This window comes from Chrysemys picta, chromosome 5 (assembly GCF_011386835.1).
Source record: "Chrysemys picta bellii isolate R12L10 chromosome 5, ASM1138683v2, whole genome shotgun sequence".
Taxonomy (NCBI): domain Eukaryota; kingdom Metazoa; phylum Chordata; order Testudines; family Emydidae; genus Chrysemys; species Chrysemys picta.
The window spans coordinates 116,523,161-116,545,134 of record NC_088795.1 but is presented as its reverse complement, the minus strand read 5'-3'; the positions used below and the strand labels follow the sequence as shown (position 1 = coordinate 116,545,134).

Here is a 21,974-nt window from a genome sequence, read left to right as displayed (position 1 = left end):
TGCTCCAATACTTCTGTTAGTCTTAAAGGTGCCACAGGACCCTCTGTTGCTTTTTACAGATTCAGACTAACATGGCTACCCTTCTGATACTTGCTCAAAAGTTGTTAATTAGCAAAACCCACTTAGATGTTTTTGAGTTACTCTGTGTGAAAAATGTTTCTACCAGATTTAAAGCATTTATGGTTCTGCATTCACCATTTATCTGTATTAGGAACATTTCTCAAACCAGTAAAAACTGGTAGAAATCTTTTTGTACCTTAAACCACTGTATATGGCATAAAAGGAAATTCTACATGTGTTCACCTATGATTACAGAAAAAGTGCAATGGCTTCCTACTACTGGATTGTGCTACCTGCCAAATAGTACAAAATATAGCACTTCGCTGTGAGATGAGCACACATACGGGAAGGAGGAGTTGTGGTGGTTCCTGTGATTAACATAACTCTGAAGTTCTTGACTTCTATGCAATTAATACTGCAACCTTAAAATTCCATTGATGTAACTTTTTTCAGGTAGCAATACAACTTCATATATCACCAGTCAATAAGGGAACTATGTTCTGTATCACAGATCACACACAACTACCTTCTGACTGACAACTCCTTTGAATAAATACACAGTTAAAAAAACAACTGCCAATCACTTCCACTTGAGTCAACTGCAGAGACTGGTGTTAACATAATGAAATCAGAGCATATTCAAAAAATCTGAGCATGTTTATGTGGTGAAAATGATTATATTGAAGTGGAATTGCTAACAGGTCCCAATTCTGTAGTTCTTATGATAGGTTCCTGAATACTTCATTTCAAATTTTCCCCAACCTCCAAGTTTTATTAAAAAAACCTCCCAATTATACTCTCTTAATATCTTAAGACCTGCTATTAAATACGCTCTACTACTTTTCAATATTAAAATGATCATTATTTATATTCCTTTTTTCTCCTGACATGCTTCTGACTGATACTGTCCTGAATAAGAGCTTCTCTTTAGATTCAGACTCATGTGATTAATGTGACTTGCCAGTTCTGTGCTATTTCCATCTTAAGCAGTAGGATTAAGTAGATAATCAAATCTACATCACTCTCATGTCTATTTATCATTCAGGGTACGGTCACTTGACCAAGAAAAGAGTAATAAACAAACCAGAGAGGTGGATTTATAGTTCTACTTATAGCCCCTTTATTCACAGCACAGTCATTTCTCCTATAGCATGAACCATCCTGTTGCAAAAAGAAACAAAGAATCAGGCCGCTTTTATTTAGGTACCTAAATATGGATTTAGACAGTTAGCCTGAGGCACCCAGTTTGGGCACATCACACTTTAATAAATATATGCCCTCCTTGGCTCTTGCATCAACTTGGGTGAGTATGTTCTTATGCCCTCATATGACAACTTGTTGAACATTTCCTTCATTCAGCACCCTACAGGGGGCTGTCAGCACCTGATGGCATTGGTCTATAGGTTCAGTCTGATCAGTCAAAAGGTCGTCAGCAGAGGAACACCTCCTGAAGGAGGTCCATTGGATTCCCCTTGTTGAATATCTTTTAGGCATGCTGAAGTCCCCATCTGTTTCACTTGGTCTATCTTGGAGGTTTTTGGGACCGCTCTCTGTCTTTCTAACCCTGTATACAAGAGCTATTTGTAAGGGTAAATGGAGCATGATTCAAGGAACTGGAACAAGACTCTGGAGACATGAATTCTATTCCTTGCTTTCATATTGACTGACCGTATGACCCGGGGGAAGTTGTTTAACCTCTCTTTGTCTCAGTTTCACCATCTGAGAAACTGGAATAATGCTGCTTCTCTCCTGTGAGATCTGCAGATGAAAAACACTGCATAAGAGCTAAGTATTATTATAGTACTCCTTCCTCTCATCCCATTAAACTATGGTTTTGGCAAGTGACCCCTTTTGGTGATGACGTGGTTGGAGGAAATGCTGGGTTTTGCCTTGTACCAGATTACTTTCTTAGGTTCTGTCTACACTGCACACCTTACAATGGTGCGACTGTGCTGCTGCAGCTGCGCCATTGTAAGGTGTGCTGTATGGTCGCACTTTACCGCCAGGAGAGAGCTCTCCCGGCAACAAAATAAAATCACCTCCAGCAAGAAGTGGTAGCTTTGTTGCCGGGAGCACACTCCTACCAATGAAGCGCTGTCCACACCAGCACTTTTTGCCACTAAAACTTTTGTTATTCAGGGGCGTGTTTTTTCATACCCCTGAGCAACAAAAGTTTTAGCGACGAAAGTGCCAGTGTAGACATAGCCTTAGTTAAACTAGAATTTGAAATGGCTGGTTCTTTGTGGTAGATTTCAGTGCTGGCACTTTGGTTTTTAATGAATAGTGTTTGGATGCTTCGTGATAGGTGACCTATATATGGACTGAATAATAAACGAACATACCTTTCAAGAATTTTTCACATAATCTGAGGAATAGTAAATATTTCTTTAAAACTTATACATTATCAATATTCATTTGTATTAGTATCCAAGCACAGCATGTCATGTCTCTGGTTTCAACTTAGCATTCAAGTTTACGAGGCATGATCTGAGACACTATACTGCACAGCACTGAAGCATGCTAAGTTCAAACACAAGAAGCAGGAGGGCAGCAAATGTGGCAAGACAAAGAATGAAGCATTCGGACACTCCAGAGAAATAAAACAAAGTTGTGGTAGTTGTATTTCCAACTCTCATTATCAAAAGGGAAAAAAAAGGACCGGACTTCTGAGCCTTAATGGTGGTGGTGGTGCATAGACACAACACAAGCCACCACTGCCTGCTAACACCACCATCAGACGCCTCTCTTGTCCCCTTTGCCAGAAGGCCATTACCTCGTCACTCCAATATTAGTTGTTTATAAATACTGGTTTATAAAAAGTGACCTAACAGTCCAGATTACCCTTATTCACATTGAGTAGTATCTTAAACCAGAAATAGTCACATTGACCTCAATATGCATGTGGATTAAGGTACTACTCAGGGTGCGTTAGGTGATCATAATTTGGCACTACATTATTGAGTCCAGATTCCCCATGTAGTAAAAGACAACCACTACATACACATCCACATAAATGAATGTCTAATGCTCTTGAAAATTTCCTGGAACGGTAGCTATTTCCCACTACTACAGCATTGCTAGATTTTACATTTGTACGTGGTGTGATACTAAAGTATCTTTCAGCTCACAAATTTGCTTCATAAAGATCACAGATAGTTACATTCAAAAACTGCAAAATGAGGATGAGCCCATGAATAGAGATTAATTAGTGAATCATTCTTTGAGACCAGAAGAATACAGCGCTTTATGCACTGAATAAATCATTGAGTATTCTTTGGTTACCACTTACCACACATATTTCGCAGAGCTTTCATAGGATTAAGCAAAACACATTAAAAGTTTAATCATCTAAAAATTCATGCTATTGAAATGTTATGCGATCTAAACAAATTAGCATGGCAGCCAATTTAGAAAAGCAAATGTCTGCTTGCACGGGCAATTATTTATAGCTGGATAAAATTATAGATGATGTTCTGCATAAATATTGCTCTTGGATAAAATTAACACATTTTTTTGTTCCATGGTTAATTTTATTAAGGGGAAAATGCTGTTTTAAAAGGCTGTAAATCTTTTCACAAGCACTCTCTGGGGAAAAAAGCAATAGAGGATATTTTGTAGGGAACTGCTGTAAATTTTTAAAAACCAGTAATACTGACAAAGGATATTTTCTCATTAGAGTCTGTATTTATTAATAAATAATAATAATTGTAAAAGAGCTACTTAGACTTTACAGTATCTTTCATTCCAAAGGATTCCAAAGTGCTTCATAAACAAAGTAAATTCAGCTGGACCACTCAAGTAAATGAAATTATTAATGTGAGTATGCATTGCACAACTGGATCTTTGAATTGTTAGATAATTAATAGTTCATCACGTGAAGACTCCCTACCTGACTGAAAATGTAAGGGACATTTAGATAGGGAGAACATGGTAACCAGAGTTTGTATGCGACCTGAAGTTTTGGGTTATCACCCCTACTACTTTATTAAAAGTACCATGGGATATTTAACAAGCACACGTGGCTAAAACCGCTATTTTTCTACATCTCTAAAAAATAATAATAATAATAAGAAAAAGCAGTAACTTCAGCAGCACAGTCCTCCATAACATTGAACTAGGACACTGGTTCAGCAGCGGCTTAGAATGAAGAATGTCATCTACTAAACTGAATCACTGAGACCACTTCCTGCAGCATTTAAATTTCCTTTGGTCTTTCATTCAAATACTGACCCAGCATGTGCCCCCTGAACTGGTGGGATCATAAGTGCTGGAGCACAAAGTGGTATGGCTGTAGATGTTTCATGAATCATACTAGACAGGAGTTTCAGTCTGGGAATGAGCCTGGGAACAGTGGTATTTGCAGCAATATTTGCATTTCAATTTTCAAGTTCTCATTTGTTTATGTGACCGTTGGGATTTCTACTCTATAGAAAGAGTGACAGGGCTATAATTAAAGCTTGCTAATAGCAAGCAGCAAATAGATTAATATAATGGCTATGTATTAATGAGATAATATTTGTAAAGTGCTTTGAAGAGACAGTGCTATAAAGGGGCAAATTAATATTATAATTAAGGCTACAATTTTGTCCCAGAGGTCGCGGAAGTCATGAAATCTGTGACTTACAAAGATCTCCATGACTTCAGCCCTGTGGTTGGGAGCTGCAGGGTCCTACTGCCTCCCACAGCAGCAGAGAGCTGTGAGATACCCCCGCCGCCTGACGCAGCGGACCCCCAAGCTGCCAGGAGCCATGGGCAGCGGGGGGCCGGAGGATCCTGGCAGTTCCCCGCAGCAGCGGCAGGGGGACCCCACAGCTCCCTGATGCAGCAGCAGGGCAGAGGGACCCTCGCAGCTGCTGGCCACCACGGGTGGCAAGGGGCACCTGTCACTCCCCACTGTTGCAGTGACAGGGGGACCCCTGCGGCTCCCTGGCTGCCACAGCGGGGCGGGGGACCCCAGAGTGCCCAGCCACCTTGGGGAGGGCAGGGGGACCACCACAGCTCCTCACTGCAGTGGTGGTGGCAGGGGGATTCCTGCAGCTCCCCACTGCCATGGAGCAGGGGGACCCTGGATCTCTGAGCCCCATGGGTTGTGGGGGCCCCAGAGCTCCCAGCCACCCATAGCTGCCCAGTCCATTCCCATTTTATCATGGATATTTTTTAGCAAAAGTCAGGAACAGGTCATGGGCTTCTGTGAATTTTTCTTTATTGCCCATGACCTTTTACTAAAAATATCCATGACAAAATCTTAGCCTTAATTATAATTATTGTATGTTTGTTTTTCCTCAAGGATCACATCAACCTATTATTACTGGGCTATTATTCCCAGAAGATAAGTTAAAGGGACACTTTCTATTTGAATTTTCTGTTACTGTATTAAGGATATATTGTGAATTGAATGTTTTTTAGATTCTTTATCAAAAATATATATTATGGTTTTTCTTCTCTCCTGTCTGTTGGGTAGACCCAAAGCACTACTACCAAACGCTCAGGTGACTTTTTACACAACAGTGTGCTGCCTGTATAACCTACTGCCTAATTGCATCATGGACCCTCTAATGGCTAGTCCACAAAGAGGATAAAAGTCTACTGTTGCTATCCGACAATGGTGGTAATTCATTAGCTCACTTGGTAGGGACTTGTGTGTTGGTCCTAGGTTCTATTCCTGATGATGATCTGGTTTCAGTTTCAGCTTTGTTGCTACTTGTAAACACCCTATTGCAGATTCTTTGGGAAGAGTGTGCTTATGAACTCCCATCCAGAGCAAATGCAGGAGAGTGATGCAGTTTGCCATCAACAAAACAGTGAAACAGACCATACATAAAACGCTGGCAAATGCACAAAAACAAACAAACTAGGGGAAAAAGAAAAGAAAAGAAAAGAAAAGAAAAGAAAAGAAAAGAAAAACATACCGCCTTCAATCTCTTCAAACTATAGTAGTATAGTAGTCTTAGGAATTACTTATAACAAGAGAAGGTATAACATTTTCAAATGGCAATGTAAAATTCAAGTTGGTGTCCCTTGGAACAGGAACAATAAAATGTGCCTGAGGATTCTTGAAATAAAATTAAGGCTATAAAGCAATGTTTCAGTGCATCTCAAAAGAGCATGTTTGAAGAGTTAGAGATTTCCATACATCAGTATTTCCAGAGGCGCAGCAAGCAGACTGAATATAAAAGAAGGGAATTAAAAATAACCTTGTGGGCATGAGAAACTTACTGAAGAAATCACAGATACCGGGAACTAACTTAGACATATCCATTTCCTGTTAGATATAACAATGTATTCGGAACATGCCCTACAAATTGACAGTATGGAACCCACTGAAAAGACAACAGACCCTATTTATAGAATGGCCTTTATGCCATGGAACCTTCTCCATCTAATTTTCAGTGCCAGAAAACAAAAATCTGCATCCTCCCCATATAAAAATATCTGCCAAATCACTTTTCTGTGTTTATCTTAAACAAAGAAATATTAAAATAATGTCCCATTTATTTAAAAGTGGGGCTATGTATCTAAACTGAGATCGTCACAAATCTAAAAATAGATGTGTGGAAAGGTACAAAGATCAAGAGAAGGCTTTTGTGACATTTAAGATTTCCTTATGTCCCGTACAATATGAAAATAATGTTGATAGCTTGGTTTAGTATAACATTTAAGAGGCCACAACGCACTTGTTACCCTACTAGAATGGATTTTTTGCCAAGATTGTTTCTCTGACATTTAAAAATGTTTTAAATCCCAACATGGTTATGTAATATTGATGGTATTAGAATATATGCAGATAAAGCTTTAATCAAAAAGTACGAAATTTACCTATGCAGTCAATCTGTTGGTTTGCAATGTCGCATTCCAAAAACATTTAAATATTTTAATTATAATAGTGCAAACAAAAATATGTTTGCACTAACAGCAGTTTATTCAACTACTGAAAATACCTTCAGTTTTATTTTGCCACAATAATGTATCATGTTGTCTAATCAAGTTTGCTATGGGGGGGGAGGGGAGACAGCACATGGCTACTATTTCTCCATCAAAGGCTTTATGGGGATTTTTAGCATTTGAATTCAGTACACATTCACGGCACATTATAGATTCTGGTGCTAAAGAGCTTTGTCTTTGCTACCACTGAAGGGGCCAGAAGTGAGATCATGGAACTTTGGATCCCTCACATCATCATCATCACTGCGGTTGTTTTGCTTATCTGTCCCATCACTGTTTAAAATGACAGGCTGGTGTACAAATAAACATTTGCATGTACACCATGAAAGGTGAAAATTTTTTTGCTTGATATTCATTAATCACTATGGAATAATTGCCATAGCACCACTTTTTGACGGCTAATGAAAGAAGTTACAGTTTCTGAAGTCCAAAATGACTTACCTTTTTACCTAGCCCAACTCTGAGTTGGGATCTTGAGGATGAACTTCTCCATTCTCTTCTTTCTGCTCATTTACATGAGCAGTCTTGCAGCTCACTATCTGGATAAATTGGCATACTAAAGCAGTCGCTATGCAGTTTAAATGTCATTCTGGGATTTATACACCCTACACAGTCATGGAAAGTAGGTCTAGAATTGGACTCAACTATGGTATTTTCAAGCTGTTGAACTTAATCATCAATATACGGTTGCTGATAAAGTATTGAACATGAATAAAAAAATAATAAATCAGTAACATTTATTTATTTCAACATTAAATAAGTAATTTAAGGGGGTTATTTATCATCAAATGTACACATCTCCAATTTATCATTCAACTTACGGAAGAAACAGCAGACAAAATCTCAACAGTGCTGGTGCTCAAGGTAACATAAGGGATCAGTTGATGAGTTATCCCAGCTTCACTGAAGATGCTATTTGTGTAGTACCAGATCTATATAAAAAAACAAAATAAATGCTTCATTAGCAGTCATGGTTTGAAAAAGGGGACTTTAACATTTAATTCAAATATATAAACAGAAGACTTAAAAAAAAGCCAAATAATATTGCATGATGAGCTGCCTGAGAGTGTTAAAGTGACTATAAATCTTAAATTGGGGCACATGATGGATGTATAATTTTTTGTTTCTTCACTCACAAATCAAGAACTTTGAGCAAAAAAACGGATAAAACCTAAAAGGCAAATTATAAAAGCTGAAATATAATATTGGGTCTAATTCTGTACTTCCTTTTACGCCTTGTGGAGTCACCTGTAATATTTACACCTGTGCATAACAGACTGAAAAGGGGGAGTAAAACAACCATATCAGAAAACTAGTCTCATACTGCCAAGGGGGGGTGTAAATCACTGTGCTGGCAGTAATCTGTACTTGTGCATTATGTATAAATGGCTACATTGAAGTTGTTTATCGAATCTCTGAGAGTGCTTTGGACCTACAAAGCCAATGAATGGAAACAAAACCAAAAATCTTCTCTCATCTCCCTTTTTAAAAAATATGCAGTAACCAGATATTTGGGATCAAACTGAGTGTTACCTTGCACGCTGTGTAACTCCAAGGCATTCAATAGGGGAAAGAAGGTAGCACATAATTTGACTCATATTTAAACACGAGGCAGAGAATTCATATTTTTCACTTTGCTCTCAAAGTTCATGCTACAATATTTAAGTGTTGTGAAAAAATATGCAAGAAAATCGAAATCTTGAGATTTAGGGATTTCACTTCAATTTTTGCAAAATGGGTCTGAATTCAAGAAAAAAAAAATCTATGAAATTGCAAGGTTTTCCCCATCAAAAATATCAAAAGTGTATAGATGTTGAAACACAAAAAAGGAAGCAAGAAAGGTTTCAGATGCCACTTGAACAGGGACTTCTAAATCTCAAAAATACTTGTGAACCAAAACACTGATCTCAATATATTTTGGTTTGGGTCAACTGAAATGTTTAATTTTGATAATTGAGAAACATTGTTTCAATTTTGACATTTGTAACTTTCTTGGCTAATTAGCTTAATTTAAAAATGAAGTTGTTTTGAACCAGAAAACCAAAAATTTTCATTATGAAAATGTCAAAAATGAAACATTTTGACAATTGCAAAAATTTTTCGAGATGGAAACCAAGCCTTGTTTCGTGAACAGTTTCAGTGTTGAAGAATTGGCATTTTTTGACAAAAAATCATTTAGTCAAAAAACTCCCAACCAACTTTATTGAGAACAAGCATTTCTGATCATCTCCAATAAAAATACCACATTCATGCAATTAACTATAACATGGAGCCTACGCCCTTCAGGGGTCCTTGGCTTCCTGGACAGAGCCAAAATTTGCATCTGGGCATGCTGCATGGCCCAGTTATTTTCTTGGGCATCTAAAGAGTGGGTGGATTGAGGTAGATGAGGCAGATGGAGAGCAGGTTTATTTGGAGGGAGAGCTTTAATATTGGGCATGTGCTTTATCCTCTTGATTGCATGCCCTTGCGTTTTATAAAAAGTGCACAGAGTTTTGGGGCTTGATTCTGAAAAGTGCTGAGCACTCTGGCCCTGACCCCCCCCCCAACCACTTGAGTAATCCCATGGAAATCAACAGGACTTAAAGTACAGGTTTAAATGCTTTGTTGGATGAGCAATATGAACTGCATGTAACTGATGCAGTTGCAAGCATAACTCTTCTGCATGCCTTTGCAGGACCTCAAACAATAGCTCTGAGAGGAGTGACCTGACCCATTCATCTCAATGGAAACTCAGATGCCCAATGATAAGGGGCTGCCATGTAAAAGTATTAGCTATTCCACTGTTCAGCAAAGCATGTAAGAAAGGAGAGGAATGATCATATCATGAAGACAACCTACTGTGACTCACAGCTTGTTTTGGTGCTTGGGAGAGACTGACAATCCTCCCACTCCAAACAAGACGATGCCAGCAGACGACCAAAGCCCCTTCAAAGGGAAGCTAAGCTTAAAAAGCCCAGTGGGGCATATGAGCTTCACTGAGGGGAAACCAAGCCTGATAAGTCCATCAAAGCACATGGGTCTTAATGGATCCTGGTGAGGGTGTCTGAACCCAAGCAGCCCAGAGAGTATGTGACACCACATTCTGACTTGGTGCCTTGTGTGGGTGGAGCTTTGAAGAGTATGACCATCTTTTTCTCCCAATTCTGACCTGTGGACAATATGATTCTACTAAAAAATGGTTCCGCTCAACTAGACATGGCAGAAACAAAAAGCAAAAGGAGCATTCATGTTCCTGTGCAATTCACACACTAAGGAATAACTATTTGAGAGAAGAATAACCAACGCCAATGACTTATTTTAGTAATCTGGATAAAATATTCCAGCATCTTTGCCATTAAACATAATTTACAGAATAAAGTTACTCTGCTCTCTGTTAAACTATCTTGTTGATTCTCTATCAGAAACTTTTTATCCCTCAAAATTCTATCTTAAGGTTGCACATGGTGTATGTTAAGCAGTCGGAAATGAATTATATTAAATAGGAAGCAAGAGAGAAAAGGAACAGATCAAATTCACCAGTGATGAGAAATTATATTCACGTAATTTTGTTTTATGTGTATGTTAAGGCTGAGATACTTTATTATTAATTTATATTTTGAAGTTAATTCCGTGTCCATGGTATATAGATTTATCATATACACCTCTACCCCGATATAATGCTGCCTTCGGGAGCCAAAAAATCTTACCGCGTTATAGGTGAAACCGCGTTATATCAAACTTGCTTTGATCCACCGGCGTGTGCAGCCCCACCCCCCTGGAGCGTTGCTTTACCACGTTATATCCTAATTCATGTTATATCGGGTCGCGTTATATCGGGGTAGAGGTGTATAACTTTTTATTGAACCAATAGAAACTAATACAGTTTCTTTTGAATATTGTGATTTATTGTTTAATGTTTCACCATAATTACATCTAGTAGTATGATCATCAATGTCTTCATTATAGTTTCTGGTGCATCTACAAAATAATGTACTTGCTGGAATTAAATGGTGAGAATTTTTATTACAAGATAAAGCCTTAAAGGGAATAATTGCTAGATATACTCCTCAAGATACCAGCTGGACAATTACAGAAGGCAGCCACTTGGTAATTTCCCCTGGGAATGATCTGAAGCTCTTGGATAAATGTGGAAGGATGAGTCCAATCTTTTTTCTAGGACAACCATCTGGGCAAGACATATGGCAAACCCTGCCTGGCTAGTTGGCCACCACAGGCCAACTGGATCTTAGAGTTTAATATTATGGAGGATTTTCATATTGTAAAGAACTCTCAGATGAAATCAGAAAGAATGTTAATCCACTTAAAATACTGTGCCTGTGTGAGAATGGATTTATTGCATGCTTGCGACTGAGCAGGCAAAATACTTGCTCATGGGCCAAATCCTGATTGCCACATAGTCCCACTGAAACCAATGGGATTCCGATGGAAGTTATGTCAAGCCTGTAAGAATAACGGTTGCATGGTTGAGAAACAAAAGGCTATACTTATTTTAACTTTAATTCTCTCTCAAAATTAAAATAACACGATCTCAAGAAACCTGCACCAGGAGAGGGTGGGTGCCTGCATGCGCACAATCTTATTTTCCTGCCAAAAGGACAGTAGGATCTTTCTCTCTCAGTTCCATTGTCCCAAATGGGGGCCTAATCCAAAATCCACTGAAATCAATTGGAGTTATTTGCATGGGCTTCAGTGGGGTTTGGATCAGGCCCAATCTGAGAAAACAGTATACACCATGCAAGACACCATATACTTGCACTGTTCTACTTTTAGATCCTATAAAGAAGGAGAACCTGCTCACTCTTTGTGCCCTCCTATAGTATGAATAATCTGTAGATTCCAGTAGACATTAAAATGGCAATTTCCACTACATACTGGGATTCCAACATATGCCTAGGTGTGAGGACACTTTCTGTGTACCAAGAGATTTTTTAGAAATGCTTAGCATTCCCCAAACTAAGTCTCTGATTATGTTTTCAAGTTTATAGTGATCGTTTATACTGGTGAAGAATTAAAAGCTAAGGTATGCACATGTACAAAAAGTAAGGTCCTGATTTAGCAAAGTATTTAAGCATGTTCCTAACTTTAAGTAATCAACGGAATGGAAGTATTCATCCACTTAAATTTAGAACTGTGCTTAAATACCTTGCTGAAGTCAGTCTTAAATAAGGAATTCAGGGAAGAGATATTTCCCACAAAGAGTAATGAACATACTGGATAAGTTACTGTGAAATATGATTGATGCAAATAGTGTAATTAAGTTAAAAAAACTCTTGGGACAAAACTTTGTCGTTGAATACATGCATGATTTCCATTTACCTTAATGGGAGCCCAGTAAATATACCAGAGAGCTGAATTTGACTATGATTTGATTTTGCAGGAAAAGAGTATGGAGAGTTATAAAATGTACATCAACCAAAGAGCAGCAGGTTTGTCCGGGTACCTTACCCTTTTCTTAGAATGTCTTAAGTTCTTAGTGGCATAACAAAGCAAGTGAAACAGTGATTCAGTATCTACTTTAGCCAATTTCTGTTACACAGCACCTTTCTTGCAGGCATCTCAGAAGGTTTTACAATAATAATAATTTAACTAGAAAATCAGTTTCAAATTGTAATTCAAAACTCAATTTGTGTAACAAATTTTACATAATTGGCAGAATTATATGGGGGAAAAAACAAATCAAAAAATGAGATAAAAATACCCAATTCCTAGGGCTACAGGGCACTGCCAATTGATACTTTTATATGGAGCTTTGATTTCAAAATGTGCCTGCCTAAAATAAATGCTGCATTAGTTTTGGAACATGTACAATTGTTTAAAAAATATATACCCCACCAGGAAAGATATGGTGTTTTGCTTATAAAGCATGTCATATTTCATTGGAGCTGGGCAATTTTGGTCTTTCAAATATGCCAAAAGTCACAAATTTCTCCTTATATCCTTGAAAATATCTCTATGGGTTTTTTAAAGCAATGCAAACACATAACTTTAGTAGTCTGTGTTGCTTACTGTAGGTGTCATTTATTTCACTTATAAGTTGAGTTGATAAATTGTAACAAAGAACGGGTGACAAGATAATTCCATTTCATTTCATCGCAAAATATCCACAACAAGGAACAAAAAAACCTGTCATTAGCACTGAAATCTTGCAGTTAGAAGAAAACAATACCTACTGTGCTACGTTTTTTCTAGTGTCCCCTAAAAATTGAAGAAAATCTTTTAGACTTCTTTCTCGTATGTGTTGAAAAGTTTTTCCGTTACCTGGGTTACATTTCCAGTTCATTATCACTTTAGGTAACATTTTCAAAAGCGCCTAAGTGACTTTTAAGGTATGTCTATACTGCAGCAAGGAGTGAGCCTCCCAGCCCTGGGTAGACAGACTTGCACTACCGAGCTAAATATAGCAACGTTGATGTTGCAGCACTAAGGGAGGCTGGACAAGCCATTTGTGCACAAACCCATCCTGCCCCTTGAACCCTAGCTCAGGTGGCTATCCTGGCCTACGCCAGGGCTGCAAGAGCCACGTTGCTATTTTTTGCATCCTAGCATGAGACCCGCTAATATGAGTCTGTCTATCTGGGCAGGTGCCTTGTTCCCAGCTGCAGTGTAGACACACCCTTAAGGGCTCACTTTTGCAAACTGGGACTTTATGCTCCTAAGAGTATGCGTCTCATTGAAAATCAAGGGGACATAGGCCTCTAAATGCCTAAGTCACTTGTGAAAAGGTTACCCACAAGAGACCCCAATTAGAGCTGGGCAAATAACTGATTTTTCAGTTCACTGGCAGTTAAAAAAAATTGGGTCGGGTTCAACCAAATCCAAAAATTGTGAATGTGATTGACTGTGAACTGCCACTATGAATGACAATGAATATTCATGGGGGGAGTGGAAGGGGAGGGAGTGGAGAAAGAGTGAGAGAGAGGAAACTATGCACACACACCAGCACAGTGTTTAGGGTATGCACCTTGGCTGTGGGAGAGCCAAGTTCAAGTCCCTGTTCCAATGGCTATTTAATTATTTATTCAAAACAGCTCCAATCACAGAGACAGAGAGCACAATAGTAGAATACCCCATAGCCTATTGGTTAGGGGCCCCCTCCTGCAATGTAAGAGACCCAAGTTCAAGCCCTTGCTCTACATCAGCAGAGGGGGGAATTGAACCCATATCTCCCATCTACTAAGTGAGCGCTCTAACCAATAGACTAAAGACTACAGGGAGGCTGCCAATGGCACCTATTTTTCAGGCGAATTCATGTCAAATTCACTAATAGTTTTGCGAAGACCAAAACTGTATTTTTCAGTAAAATGTACAAAAAACAGTTTGCTAGCTCTAACCCCGTTGTCAGTTGGGGCTTTGAAATGCTACTGCAACACAAATAATGAACAACAGTCATAAGAACATAAGAACGGCCATACTGAGTAAGACCAAAGGTCCATCTAGCCCAGTATCCTGTCTTCCAACAGTGGGCAATGCCAGGTGCGCAAGAGGGAATGAACAGAACAGGTAATCATCAAGTGATCCATCCCCTGTCACCCATTCCCAGCTTCTGGCAAACAGAGGTTAGGGACATCATCATGAGGAATAGCAGAGAAATGAAAAATTACGAAGATAGTCAAGTATGAAGACATATAAATACTGATTAACAAAAGGCGTGACCCATTAGAAGGCTGCATACTGAAAAGGAATACTTACAGCATTTAGCCCACATAGCTGGTAGCAGGCCATGGTGATGATCACAGTAATGATCTGCCAGCGCACAGAGGGGTTTCTAAGAAGTTGAAGGACAGACTCTAATTTAACATTTCTCTGCGCGTCACTCTCTTCTAATTCGTGAGAGACATCATCTTTCCCAAGGAAGGTCCGGAACGCTGCAAATGGACAATCAGAGACATTAGCAAGAAACCTAATATGCTTTATTTTTAAAAACAGGTGAGTTTCGCAGAAGGTTGAATACGTTTAAAAACACTTTGAATATTTTTCACCTCTTTAGTGTAGCTATTCTACTCCCTCTTTATTGAGCATGGCCTAGCTCACCATCATCACTACAATGGAATGCAATTTTGGGGCCCAGTCCTGCAAGCTGCTGAGCTTGCTCAACTCCAGCTGAAGGCAATGGCCGTCGAGGCCATTCAGCGTCTTGCAAGATCAGTCACTTTATTTTATTTTTTGTCTTTTGTCTACAAATTCTATCCCAAAATACTTTAGCGAGTCAAAACTATGTAAAAGACAATGGAGATGTAAACTGAAGGAAATTTTAACCAGGATTTCACAAGTGGTGCTGAACGCCTCATTTGGCTCTGACTACCTATGTAGCCAACCTGTTGAGCACCTGTTGATGACACTCATCATCAGAGTGGCAATTTTTGGTAGCATAGGCAAGGTTTTAGTCAGAAGACCAAAACCAGAGGGGAAAATGACATTATCAATGCATAGGAAAGGGAGAAGTGGGACATTTTAAGATGTGATTTAAAAAGAAACAGAGTTCTGGAGGCAAAGATATATAGGAAGAGATAATTAATTTCACCTACAGCTCCATAGATTTACAGAAAGAACAGGAGTACTTGTAAAAAGAAGAACAGGAGGACTTGTGGCACCTTAGAGACTAACAAATTTATTAGAGCATAAGCTTTCGTGGACTACAGCCCACTTCTTCGGATGCAGAAGTGGGCTGTAGTCCACGAAAGCTTATGCTCTAATAAATTTGTTGGTCTCTAAGGTGCCACAAGTACTCCTGTTCTTTTTGCAGATACAGACTAACACGGCTGCTACTCTGAAATCATAGATTTACAGGGCGCTTGACTGTTAAATAAGAAGACAGGGTCCTTGTCTCAAGGAGTTAACCTTTTAAGGGACTAATCTCGCTCCCATCAAGTCCCAAATGATGGAACTTTAGTGACCTGAAAATCCCACCTTTCCAGCTCTGTGATAGTGCTGCAATTTTGATCAGTGGAGGCACTAGAGGCAATTGCCCCCCTGCTTTAGCAGGGAAGAGCCTTAACGTCTGAACTACATGAACATTTATTTAAATTAAAATAAATAAGAGGTCATTTTATGTACAGCATACAAAAACACTCTTAGTTATGTAGCCTATGTATTTGTGTGCCAATACATTCTTCCTCCTCCCCTTCCCTCTGTTTATGTCACAAAACAATACAGATTCTTTACATTAAAGAAGAGAAAAAACTTAGGAGGAAGTCTGGAATTCACAGAGAACTATTTAACATTGATTGTAACAGAGATCTATGTAGCCAATGTATCTATGGTATCTCTATAGCACCCATCACCACAATATCCAGAACAAAGGAGGGATTTTCTAAAGCACTAAGCACTACCTAACTCAGTTCCATGAAGGTTAATGGGAGTTTTACCATGGACTTCAAAGAGAGCAGTGTTAGGCCAAGCTAATAGGTGAAAATCGCACTTAACAAATGCAAATAGCAATGAGATCAAGAGACTTTGTTTCTGCAGATGAAATGGACTGAGAAAAAGCAGAAAGGTGCAATTATTATAAACCAATAAAGAACAGACATTTGGGGCTGAAAGATTTTACCCTTCCTAAAACAATAAAACTTCAACTTCTTCTTTATGCAGACAGATTACAGCCAAGGATTCAACTACTCGGTGTATTAAATGGTTGGAAAGAATTACCCAAAGGAGTTAGTATTTTCCCAGTTCCCATATATAGAAAACTGGGAATCTAATTCACATCACTTTCCTTATGTCCGTGTTTATACCTCATTAACATGCATCAGCCAAAAAACAAAAAAACAAAAAACCACTTTGGTGTAATAACATAATGGGTGAGATTTACTGCATTAACTTTTCACTGTGAACAATAAAAGCTTTCTACTGCATTCATGCACAAAGCATTTCCCGAAGCATTAGTCACTTTTCAAAGAACCCTTAATTTTGAAGTCGTCCTATGGGTGTGCTATAAATTGCTGATATTTTTATTAAAATCTCCAAGAACATATCCTGGGGGTTGGCTTCACAACATATATTTAAATGTTCGACACCTTGGAATTATTTCTGCTACAGAGAATCAATTGCATTATAAAGGCTCCTGTAAGCAGGCTGTTCTGAACACTGTAAGAGGCGAGTCTCAAAAACAATTATTTACTCAGCAGGCCACTTAAAATTCCTCCTTTTAAGGAAATAATAGCAGTTATTATTATTTTATTAGGAAGAAAAGTGATAGCATTGCTTTGATTTTACTGAGAAAGAAAAAAGCGTACTTTTGGCTTATTCACATTATTCACAGTTTTGCAAAGTATTATCTACAGAGGCATAATGTGCACAGCCACTCGTTTAGACCTCACAAAGGACTTGGATATCTAATAAAGCCAGATACACTCAGTCATGACGATTGAAATGCCCACAGTCCATTTAAGGTCTAAAATTCCTGGATTGTAGCATTATCTAGCAAAGAAATAGGACATACTGTGGAATTTCAATGTTATTAAGAATGTCACCCAAATCAAACAAAAAACCCATAATATTAATGTTCCAGGATCTGTGCTAGCTACCAGTTCAGTTCTCAGTGGAATTAAAAAGGACCTAGCCAAAATCTTCAGAATTGTCTAGCAATTTTGGATGCCTCCATTTTTTTCATGCCCAACTTGAGACCTCTTAGGGTCTGTCTACACTGCAATTAAACACCAGCAGATGGCCCATGTCAGCTGATGAAGGCTTGTGGGTCACGAGTTGTGAGGCTGTAAAATTGTGGTGTAGACATTCTGGCTCAGGGTGGAGTCTGGTCTCTGGGACCTTCTCCCGTTGCGGGATCCCAGAGCCTGGAATCCAGCCCGAGCCCAAACATCTACACTGCTATTTTACCGCCCCATGGCTGAGCCCCAGATGCCTGAGTCAGCTGACATGGCCCAACCATGGGTCTTTAATTGAAGTGTAGACAGACCCTTTAAAGAGCCTAATTTTTAGGGGTGGTTGCCGATCACTTCCTGAAAATATGGTACGTCAAGTTGGGCACCTAAGCGGAGGCAAACAAAAACAATAGTCACTTTTGAAAATCTTAGGTCATTAGCTTTAACCTATAGCAACCTAACTGCTTTGAGAGCAGGAGTACTTGTGGCACCTTAGAGACTAACAAATTTATTAGAGCATAAGCTTTCGTGGGCTACAACCCACTTCTTCGGATGCATATAGAGTGAAACATATTGAAGAGAAATATATACACACATACAGAGAGCATGAACAGGTGGGAGTTGTCTTACCAACTCTGAGAGGCCAATTAAGTAAGAGAAAAAAAACTTTTGAAGTGATAATCAAGATAGCTCAGTACAGACAGTTTGATAAGAAGCAAGTGTGAGAATACTTACAAGGGGAGATAGATTCAATGTTTGTAATCTATTATCACTTCAAAAGTTTTTTTTCTCTTACTTAATTGGCCTCTCAGAGTTGGTAAGACAACTCCCACCTGTTCATGCTCTCTGTATGTGTGTATATATTTCTCCTCAATATATGTTTCACTCTCTATGCATCCGAAGAAGTGGGTTGTAGCCCACGAAAGCTTATGCTCTAATAAATTTGTTAGTCTCTAAGGTGCCACAAGGACTCATGTTCTTTTTGAGGATACAGACTAACACGGCTGCTACCCTGAAACCTGCTTTGAGAGCTGCATTCTCAAGAGACCTCATCTCTCACTGCTCCATTCTACCATCACTGGTACCAAGAGAGGCATCCATGCAGGAGCCCCCTTCATTCGGAAGACAGGGGGCTGCTAGCAGAGCATTATACTTAAAGGGCTTTTTCCTCTGCAACTCACAGTTTTCCTTTCCCTTTGGTGCAACACAGACCAGATTATTTTTTTAAAATTTCTGGCACACTGCTTAGATTCATCTATTTATGCAGGTCTTTTGAGCAGAGGTAGGTCAATAAACAAATTCTAATTGTTTTGTGGTTGGGGCAAGCAGGTATCCTTTTCTCATGGAAAAATTACCGGTATTATTCATTGAATTATACTTTTTAAATGATGTTCTTAATTCTTGCTTAAATTATTGTAAAGTATGTAGAACTTGGTATAAGCTGTAAAAGAAGAAGTAAATCTAGGTACACCTCTACCCTGATATAACGCTGTCCTCGGGAGCCAAAAAAAAATCTTACCACGTTATAGGTGAAATCGCGTTATATCGAACTTGATTTGATCCGCCGGAGTGTGCAGCCCCGTCCCCCCAGAGCACTGCTTTACCGCGTTGTATCCAAATTCATGTTATATCAGGTCACATTATATTGGGGTAGAGATGTATAGTATATTTAATGATCTACTTACCTACCTACCTACTTACATATTATATCCTTTATTGTTAAGGATGCTAATATTGAAGAACAACACATAAGGAAGGTAATAAGAAGTACAACGTCAAAGAGCTTCACATATTTTTAATGCATCGTTTTATTTTTTTACTGGAGTAAACCAGGTCAGTGCACAATTTTCTTTATTTTTCCTGTTCTCAGAACCCTCAACATCCCTGTAGGGCATGCAGTCAAAATACAGGTGCAGTCAAGTAAAAAGAAAGCAATCTGTCTATTCTACACAGGGGGTTTGGTATATTTCTAAACGGAGGAGGAAGTCAAAAATTGTAAGTACAGAAAATGATTAATCGAGCACAAGGGAGAAAAAAAAGGTATCTATTTTCCTTTCCCTCCCTGCAGTTAAGAATAGAGATGTAATTGCCAACAGCAAAACTTCACAAATACTTGAAACACCAGTGAATGCTAACAAACCACTACTTCCCTGCATTAATGCAGAGTATGGAGCACACTCCTACAACGCTAAATCCTTTCCAGCAGATTTAACAAGATTTCATGTTACTCAACACTTATCCTGAAATTTCCTCCAACCCACCTCTTCCAATAATGTCAGAAATATAATTTTATAAGTTAATAATATTATTTGCTAGGATTTTTCAAGCCTGCTTGACTAGGGAAGAATCTGCCTGGAGAAGTGGTAGAAAGCTCAGACACTCGCATCATTTAAACTCAGCAAAGCACAAAGACAATAAACTGAAGGAAATAAACTCTGCACTGGCAGGGAGATGGCCAGAGTGCAGTAATGGGGCTTTTCAGTCAGTTATGTCTAATTTTATTAATTCCAACAGCTCAAATTAAAAAATTAAGTTGAGTGCAATGGCAATTTTTGTCCTGGCAAAAAGGAATGATTTGTTTCACTTTTACCCCACCTGGAACACTTACTTTTCCATCTGTGGCTGGCTGGCTTTTTATCTTTATGGGAAGGCTTTATTTTCACTTCTTTCCTTTTGTGCCATAATGACTAAGGGCTTATTCCTCTGGCATCTCTTAGACTTCTTTCCACCCGGTCTTTCATCTCTCTCAGGCAACCATGTGCCAGATACATTGCACTCAAATGCTAATACCATCATGATTGGTAATAGGACATGAAAACTTTCAACTCTAAACCACTAGCTCAAATTTAAATGGTATAAGACTCACGTTTCATCAGATGTATGAAGTAAAAGATACAGGAGCAGGTATAAATACACGAAAGGATGTGGGGTGCTTCACATCTGATGAAGTGGGTTGTAGACCACAAAAGCTTATGCCCAAATAAATTTGTTAATCTCTAAGGTGCCACTAGGACTCCTCTTTTTTTTTTTTTTGCTGATACAGACTAACATGGTTACCACTGAAACCTATCCCAGTAGTGTCCCTGAGAGCAGGGTATGGCCTTATAGGTTATGAAGTTAATTCCCAGCCAGAGGCAGCTCAAGGATGGAACTAACAGATGGGATTTGATCAGGTGCAGTGGAGCCTGTTTAAAGTCAGCACCTGGGTATCTCTCAGGATGGAGTGTTAGCACAGACCCATGCACCACTTAACTCCTCAAAATAAGGCTAAAGTGGCGCATAGCTCTTGTGCTCACCCACTGCACAGGGATGAATTTTAGCTTCAGGAGGTTGTGCTCACTAGAAACCAAGCCAGGGAGATGTGGGAAACATGGGAGTTGTCCTATTTGGTTTGCACTTTTTGTTTTTATTAATAATATTTATTTATTGTGTGTGTTTACTGCTTGTTAAACTGCAAGGAAGGAAATGGAGAGAGAGACTTTTGCCCAGGCAAGAGAAGTGTGGATTAAAACAAAACACCTATAATAAAACCTAGAAGTATTCTAAGTATTTACAAAACACACAACCACAACAAAACCCTCTAAAACAAAACACTCCACTGCATGTACCTATCTCCCCCAGGAGAGAGGATGAGAGAGAGAATGAACCCACATAACAGATGTTAGTCATGTCACTTAGTGCACAACTGGAAGGTACTCAGACACTAAAGCGACAAGGGTGGTATAAGATAATTTATGCAGAATGGAACAGAATATGGAATAGTATTCATGCCAGAAACAAAATAAAGTTCCTAAATTTATTGTAAATGAATTACTATAACCTGTACAATATGTTGATCTCCATCTAGTGGTGTGGTTTATTAATTCTAAGTGTTCTGATTTGTTCTGAGAGTTTGACCCAGCCAAAAGGAATGCAAAACTGCACTTGAAGACATTTCACAAATGATCAAATATCTGACAGCCACAAATCCGCAGTCCTGAGCTGAAAGACTGGGATTCTTCCCTCAGACATATCAAAATTATGACATGTCTCAAAATTCTGCCTTTACCATAGACATAGGTTTAAAAAAATGTACTGTGAGATAATTAAGTCTTTAAGTAATGGATTAATTTATGATGCAAAAGCACACACATAACGGCTTTGTTTGGTACAATTTTCATAGTCCTCTGTGGTATTTTTAAATGCACTGGTACTGCTGGAAAAGGATAACACTAGTACATGAGTCACTTTAAAATCCAACCCTTTTTAATGTAATTAGGAGAGTTACCACAACACCCCCACAAACAGCTCACAAGATTCTTTGGCAGATCTCATTCAAAACTTCTCTCTTGCTTTAAAATTCTCCATAGACCTATTCCAACCTACTTCAAA

At 38.8% G+C, this 21,974-nt stretch overlaps 1 protein-coding gene across 4 annotated transcripts in view; it reads right to left on the bottom strand.

Moving 5' to 3' along the window:
• SLC2A9 (solute carrier family 2 member 9) overlaps positions 1-21,974 on the bottom strand; it is a 241,514-nt gene that overhangs the window by 81,261 nt on the left and 138,279 nt on the right. For all 4 annotated transcript variants that reach the window (XR_010601572.1, XM_024106864.3, XM_024106865.3 and 1 more), the window contains 2 exons: positions 14,695-14,870; positions 7,824-7,934 (listed from right to left, as the gene is read on the bottom strand). Coding sequence is in view for 3 of the 4 variants with exons in the window: in XM_024106864.3 (XP_023962632.2) it covers positions 7,824-7,934; positions 14,695-14,870 (287 nt within the window). In the remaining variant the exon portion in view is untranslated. The remainder of the gene's footprint in view (positions 1-7,823; positions 7,935-14,694; positions 14,871-21,974) is intronic.